The sequence below is a fragment of the Triticum aestivum genome, chromosome 4A (assembly GCF_018294505.1).
Source record: "Triticum aestivum cultivar Chinese Spring chromosome 4A, IWGSC CS RefSeq v2.1, whole genome shotgun sequence".
NCBI classification, from domain to species: Eukaryota; Viridiplantae; Streptophyta; class Magnoliopsida; order Poales; family Poaceae; genus Triticum; species Triticum aestivum.
The window spans coordinates 159,215,239-159,222,895 of NC_057803.1; the positions used below are offsets into that span (position 1 = coordinate 159,215,239).

At 49.6% G+C, this 7,657-nt stretch overlaps 1 protein-coding gene across 1 annotated transcript; it reads right to left on the minus strand.

Moving 5' to 3' along the window:
* Window positions 1–3,615: 3,615 nt before the first annotated feature.
* On the minus strand, window positions 3,616–7,246 carry LOC123085699 (30S ribosomal protein S1, chloroplastic). The gene is made up of 7 exons (XM_044507382.1): window positions 6,911–7,246; window positions 5,560–5,835; window positions 4,835–4,915; window positions 4,378–4,659; window positions 4,187–4,297; window positions 4,018–4,104; window positions 3,616–3,891 (listed from the first exon to the last, which is right to left on the minus strand). The coding sequence occupies exons 1-7, from the start codon at window positions 7,181–7,183 to the stop codon at window positions 3,805–3,807; spliced, it is 1,197 nt and encodes a 398-aa protein (XP_044363317.1). The 5' UTR covers window positions 7,184–7,246; the 3' UTR covers window positions 3,616–3,804.
* Window positions 7,247–7,657: the final 411 nt, after the last annotated feature.

The following is a 7,657-nucleotide window of genomic DNA, read 5'->3' on the forward strand; positions in this document are numbered from 1 at the left end:
AGCAACGGACCCCTTTCTTGGCCTTGCGCTTAGGTACTGTAGGATCCACCTGCACATCAGTCCCGGGAACCACCTGTGGTGTGACAGCGACGGTAGCTAGTGCCTGCGGCATCTGTGGCTGCACAACCTGCTGATATTGGTCTTGGTGAGTCTGCACGTGCTGCTGTGGTATGGGTTGATGCGGAAACTGTTGCTGAACCGGCATGTGTTGAGGAGGAGGGTGAAAACCATGTTGTAAGGCTCCATCGGCAAACTGCTGCTGTTGTGGCTTCTTCTTTTTGCGTTTTTGAGCCGGATGTGCCACAACCCCCCTGGATGAAACAGTGGCGGAGCGGACAACCCGGTCTGCGAAGCCCCATATGTGGGGGCCTGCACTCCGGCAACGGCCGGACCATACGGCGAGAGGTACTGCCCAGCCTGGGCATAACCAGGGGGCTGGTTCCCACCATAGATGTATACTGGTGCCGGTCCTCGCTGCTGTTGTGGCGGACCGTAGAAGCCCGGCGCCTGAGCCGGAGGGCGCGAGGGAGCCGGTGGCGCCCCCACGCCCGGAGTAGTAGGGGGGTTCGACCCTCCCGTGGCCGAGGCGGCCCGCGCCGCAGGAGGCACGCCCGCCATGGGGCTCAACAGCGCCGCCGCGACCGCCGCGTAGGAGCGGGCAACCCCGGTGCAGGAAGACGGTGTAGGAGTTGGTGAAGGCGTCCGCGAGGGGTGCAGAGGCTTGGCGGCGGCGGTCGAGGACTGTGCGGCAGAAACCGATGACGATGTGGACGGTGGCGGCTTGTCTGTGACTGCTTGCACAATCAACGGCGTGAGAGTAGGGTATCCACCCCAGAGAGCCCTCATGCGCCTCCTTAGAAAGGCCCAAGAAAAATCCTGGCCCGGTTCCCTCCCTGCATGCAACATGGGGCCGCTCTCCGAGGCCGGTCGATTTTGAAACTCCTGAGAATTCGCCTCCGAAACAGCCGCTCGATCAACGTCAGATCTCGTCGATGCGGCCGTCGCCGGCGATCTCTCCCATCCCCTCAAGGAAGGATTGAACTTGGCTGCGTCCATGAACTGCCCAAGTACTGGCGGCGGCGTGACCCTGCGCGGCGGCAGAGGACCTCGCCAGGACCCCATCCGCGGTGGTCGGGCCATTCGCAGACCGGACGGTGACGACGAGGGCATCCGGCTGGGAGGTAGCGACGCCACCGAGCTAGACGGCAACGCTGAACCAGCCCGCCCCGAGCCCTCTGCATCTGTAGTCCTCTCCTGCGCCCTGCAATTGCCGACACCCATATCTACGAGTTCCGGCGGCACCCCCGGCGGCGACGGCGACCGCTTCTCCCAGAAGCGAGACGCCGGTGTAGGAAAACCCGCATCAGTCCAGAATTCTTGAACAATTTCCGCCTCAGTTTTCCTCCTCCGGCGAACCACCGGAGTCCAAGCCGCGCCTCCCGCATCTTCATCCAGCACTTCAAGTGCTAACTTGACGCCCACTGCCGGCGCCTCCTCCTCATCGGAGGAACCGGAATCCGAATCCAGGCAGGAGAACCTCGACCCACTCGGTCCCTCCGACGCGGGCGATGTCGCCGGCCCGGAAGTGGAAGGCCGGGGCGCTAGAGTTAGCCGCCTGCCCCGGATCGCTTCACCCATTTCCATCACCCAAACGATTCAGTTCTAGATCCAAAGATCGTAGTTCTCCGCTCTCCGACATACGTACATAGTCTTCGTCGTCGTTCAGAGTCGTCGTCGTGGTGATCACCAATCTATCTACATGTTCCTGTCCATCCATATATCCGCCTGTACACAGTAACGTAGGTATGTGGCTCGCATACCGCCAGCAATGATACGGCCGGTAAGATATGGCCAGGAATTGACCTGCGCCGGCGGCCGCGATCGTGGTGTTCAACTCCGATCCGGCCGAGAAAATGTGGCAGCGCGTCGTATGTGTATATCTACCTGTGTATGGGTCTGTATCGGTTAGTGGGGGCAGAAAGCCATCGACGGCGACGGATCCATGGGCACTCGCGCTGCGCCCAATCGACCACCAGTGCGTATGTATGTTGTTTGACATTCGAGTTAAAAAGGTGACAGCAACCAAAAAGAATTCCTCGCTTCTCTTTCCTTTACATTAGTCTCACCAAGCACGTACTTGTCCGGGTGAGCCGGTTTCCGCTGTGGAATTCGGCAGCTCGACTGACTCCTGCGTCCCCCCTTTTGAAGAGCAACGTATGATCCATGAGATGAGCATGCATGCTGAAATGTGGGAGGAAAAGAAGGGACGGCAAGTAACAAATCGAGAGTGCATGCATGTGTGGACGTGATCGGTTCCTTGCGTGGACTGTGCTGCAATTGCAAATATATCTCCATGGCGATCTGATCCTGATCGATGGTGCATGTGTCATCTTATCATGCCATGATACCTAATCCTCCTCTTGGATCGCTTCGATAGCTGCAGGTCAATGTGCCCTCCATTTGTCTGAATGCTAATTATCAGCAAGGCATCAATGTGGTCCGTACGTAAAAAAAACGCCAAATATGCCCAAGCCATTAGCCAGTGACCCCTGACGAGGCCACGGAGGACGAGACATGCGGGTTCTCAAGCTGATGTGCATGGCTTACCTGACGCAGCTCCATTGCGATCTGTGCGGAGACGACAGATCGAGCGAGCTCTATTGCTTTCTGCGTTGGTTCTGCGTCGTCGTCGACTTCCTCGTGCATGTGTGTGCTGCAAGTTGCACGCCAAGGGTGAAAATTCCAATCCCCACTCACGGCGGAGACCGATCGACGACGCACCGGCGGCGCGCGATCGGCCAATGTGCATGAACAGTTGGTCCACCTGAAGATACCATGCATGCCGGGGGGAAAGCACTTAACTCATCCTACTGAAAAACTGGGTTAGTAATTTGCAGTGGGTACACGGATTTCAGAAAGATGCATGCACACTGGGGAAAGGGACTGACACTAGGGAACTAATAAGTTCGGTAGCGGAACTCCATCCTCAGGTCATCCTACAGATGCTTAATTAGATGGTTCAGCAATCAGCACGCGTGATTGAGCAGCGCGATCCCGGTTATTCGAACCGGATCGATATGAACCGCAGGGGCGGCGAAATGTGAAGGCGTTCTGAAGAAAACTACTGAGCAGAGTTGACGGCATGATCTGTGAGGTTTGGCTAGCTAGCTGTAGGGAGAAGAAAAGAGCATTTGATGTTTTGCATGTGAAAAATAGTGGAGGGCGCTATCAGTGAAACCTGTGAGGTTTGGCAGCTTGACATGTTTGAACAGAATGGGAAAGGGGGACACACACACACAAGCAGACGGTTTTAAGTTCCATTTCAATAGCTATTCCTGTGGCTCCAGGCAGGCGCAACTTGCTGCATAAAAGAGGTTTATCCATCTTCATTTGTCAACCTCCGAAGTTACAAAAGTGGATATGCTTCCATCTCTTGATTCTTTCTGGCACTCTTTTGGTGAAGCAGCAGCAGCAGCAATGCTCTTTTATGGGCACAAATATGTAGGAAGACGATGTGCTGTTAATGCTTTAATGGGGTTGTGGCCAATGTGCGCTTAAGCCAGCCCTTTTGGGGTGACTGACTGTACACGCACACCCTTTTCTGCACGAAATGGATTGATGGCTTTGCCAAAGGGGTACAACTTGAATTTCTTTTCCGCCGTTTTTCAGCACCTTATACTTCATACACAATGATACAAGCGCAAGTTGACGAGGGGAAATTATCTGAATATGATACGATCGTGCATTCACACAAAGATGGACTACCGGGCATCTCTGGAATCAGATGCATTCTTGCTATTGCACCTATTCGTCCGCGGGTAGCCCTTCCTCCTGTGCTGTGTCTGATGACAATGGACCTAAGATACCCTCTGAACTGAGAGACAATCCACTCTGTTAAGAGGTGACACAGGAAGACAGACAAATTATTTCAGTCATATGTTACTCTAGTGTATGAAAAAAGTTGTGTAAACTGCTTCACGACGGTGCAGAGTCGTCACATAATGGTTATAGCGGTACCTCTGGCTGGAATCTTAACATGTCAGCACGAGCCATTGCCTCTGCTTGAGCTATTCTCTGCCTGAATATCTGCGCCATCTCATCAGCCTAATTTGGGCATAGTAAACCAGCATGTCAGTTTGTCTGTTACGGCATATTCTGGTGAAAAGGTATTGCCCGCATTACTTACCTTTTCAAAAACCAGCTTTGGGTTACGAATCATGTCACCAGGCGTTGGCTCAAGCTTCTTTGTAGAAAGGCTAACCCGGCCCCTTTCACGGTCATGGCTTAGTATCATAACCTAATAACAAAGAAAGTCCTCCAGCCTTAGCTATAGAAACAGCAAATTGGCATAATTTACAAGTAAGATGACGGCATTACCTTGAGGGTATCTCCTGGTTGAAGAACTGTCGAGATATCTGCAACACGGTCATGACTAATTTGGCTGACATGCAGAAGTCCATTGATTCCACCGATATCGATAAAGGCACCATAAGGTTTTAGGCTTTCAACAGTTCCCAAAACAACTGAACCAATACCAAGCTGGGCTTGGCTGTCGGCCATTGCCTTGCGATTACTGAGGACAAGCCTGCCTTGTTCCTCATCGACCTCCACAAACTTCAGAGGTAGCTCTTTGTCAAGCAGCTCTTCAGCAGTTGTTTTCTGATCAAGGTCAAGCAACAGTTAGTGAAATAGTGAGCAGCTAGTCTAAGGATGGAGCAGCCCAAAACTCAACCATAGTATATCAGGATCAAATTGGTAAAAGACAGCTCATGCAGCAACAAAACCATAGGATATAACAAAGTTTTGTAATAGGAGTATAGGACTGTGAACCAACCGATGACACTTGTGAAAATGGAACAAATGCCTTAAGGCCCTCCACAAGAGCCACCACACCTCCTTTGTTACCACCAATTACCTGCAGGGCAACATTGCAACCTGAGCACATGAATAAAGCTGCCTAGACTAGATCAGTGCTGCAATTTCACCCCAAAAAACAAAAAAACAGTACCACAATATCTAAGGTGGCATGAGTCGTGCATATCAAAGTAACGACATACAGACATGTGGGCCGGACAAAGGATAACGGAACTTGCAGAAACAACAACAGAAATCAGGAAAGCTGTTGACAAAAGCTATCCATTGACATGCTTTCATAAAATGACTGCTCTAAACTTCATAAATTCATTAGCAGTCACACATGAACAAACTAGCAAAATCATTACAATCCAATGAACACATGATAACTACTTGGTAAGAAAGCCATCCTAAGTTAACAGCAGCATGAACATTGGGATTATTAACCGAGGTCATATACAAAGTGAATCTACACCATAAAGACCCACTGAACTGACATTCATTTTCTAAAGAACAATGGCTGCTGTTGCCAGGCAGACATTCAAAAAGGCAAAGTCTGATTTAATTAACACAAACAAGGGGCAGGAAGAGGCAATGCTTTCTAAATATTTAGTTTATAATAATTTCTACAGGAGAAGTTATTCAACGATTAGGGGACAATGGTTATAGCATGGATATAGGTCCTTCTGCAAGTATTTTACTCACTTTACCCGTGATAACAACATCCTCTGCCTGAAGCTGCCTGCACCTTTCCCAAGCAAGGTCTTGCTGAATTGATTGTAAGCTCAGAATCAAAGTTTCATCATTTGGGTTCTCATCAATTATCATGAACTGCTCCACTAAACCCGGCCGGATGCCTGCCTCCTCTATATTGTCAATATCGAGAAGGCATGCCTCATCTATAGGCAAAAAAGCAGTAGCCTTTGATTGGATGTCAATAAATGCACCATTTGAAGTGGTCATGAATACTGTCCCTTTAATCTGTAGTCATCACAAGCATGCAAGATATTTTTTTAGATGTCAGGAACAGTGTGATACAAAATTTATCAAGCTAATTAAGAAACCTTATACTTTCAGCTCCAGCATGCCCAAAACGTAGTGTGTTGCACAAATAACAGAGAAGTACCACATGTAAAAAAGGAGATAATAATAGAATTGTTGGCACCAAACTAAAAATAGTAATGGAGAGCTGCAAATCCAGCAGCTCTTCCTCCCCTCGTCATTAGTGTGTACATTGCTCATATTAAACAGGTCGTTTGTGCGTACCTAGCACCTTTTTAATTCAAAGGCATGATTCCAGGCGCGTTCGAAAATAAATAAATCCAGCAGCTATGACAACTGCATTTTGTGTCCATGTGCATGTGTCACACAACAATATGCAAGGCAGACTGTTCACTGTAATACGGTAATTTAATAATCCGCTGGATCTGCTTAATTCAATATCACAGACCTAATTGGAGGGGACCTAATTTAGAAAAACACGCAGCAATCAGTCAGTTGCTCAAAGTATTGTGTCAGATCAGAATTAACTGAATTGGCCAATCTTTAAGTTGCTCCAGGGTCCCACAACTCAGGAATTTCAATTATATTTCCATTTGATGTAAGAATATAGCTTTATTACGTTCCTTCGGAAAGCATTGAACAAACAGTAATGGTGCTGTCGTTCTAGATTACATTGTAGTACCACTCGCCCCTCAAAAAACAAAAACGATAAAGGAAATGGGCAACTAATACGGCAAACCCATTCTAGTTCACTTGAACATTCTATTCGAAGCTACGGGGGTAACATTTTACAGGAACATGAGAAACATAGCACAGTCAACGTTAGTACAAAATGAAAACCTGAAAAACCACAAGCAGTAAGAAATATGACACGTCTTCGGTACTAAATAAACTTATGAGCGATCTAAAGCTAATTAAACGAAAATCTATAAGCAACTGTATAAGCAATACACGCGACCTACTATCCCAATCCCCTACTAGCGATATGCAGTTGAGCACCAATTATCTGTTCACCATGAAACGAGCGAGCAGGAACAAGAGAGGGGGAGATTACGAGTGAGCCAATGTCAGTGTCGATGTCGGTGGTCTCGACGGCGGATTCGAGGTCCTCGGGGGAGAAGGTGATGCCCTCCATGGGCGCAGTGCGGCAGCGCTCGGAGGCCTCGTCGAACAGCGTGCGCATCCGCTCCCGCTCCTTCTCATCCTTGCTCAGCACGTACGTCCCGCAGACCAGCGCGGACGGCCGCATCGGCGCCCCGGGGCGGCGCGACGCGCCGGAGAGCGGTGGGCACGCGAGCCCCGCGACGTGCTGGACCAAGGACGCCATTCTCTTCTGCCTCTGCTGGGAATGAGGAACGGGCAGATAGGAGGGGGCGTGGCTGTGTTATCCGGTGGCCGTGGGATTTGAGGATAGGAGATGATTGGTTTTTGGGCCAGGCCGCTAGACTGGGCTGCACCTGGGTTCTTCCTCCCGCCGGTGCGTGTAAAAAAAGACAGTTTTGTTTATTATCTACTCCCTTCGTTCCGAAATATAAGTTGTTGGGGAGTGTAAACTGAACTCCCCCAACGACTTATATTTCGAAACAGAGGTAATATATACTAGGACATATACCGGTGCGTTGCAACAGAAAATATAATTGACATCTTTATGAAAACATCCAACGGCATGGCACAAAAACACCCTGAACGGTAACACTCGACGGCGGTAGGGAGACACGAGGCGTAGCAAAAATGCACGTCAGCAATACACTATGGGTATGATTATTGTATGACAGTTCTAATTACATCATCCATGAATAAA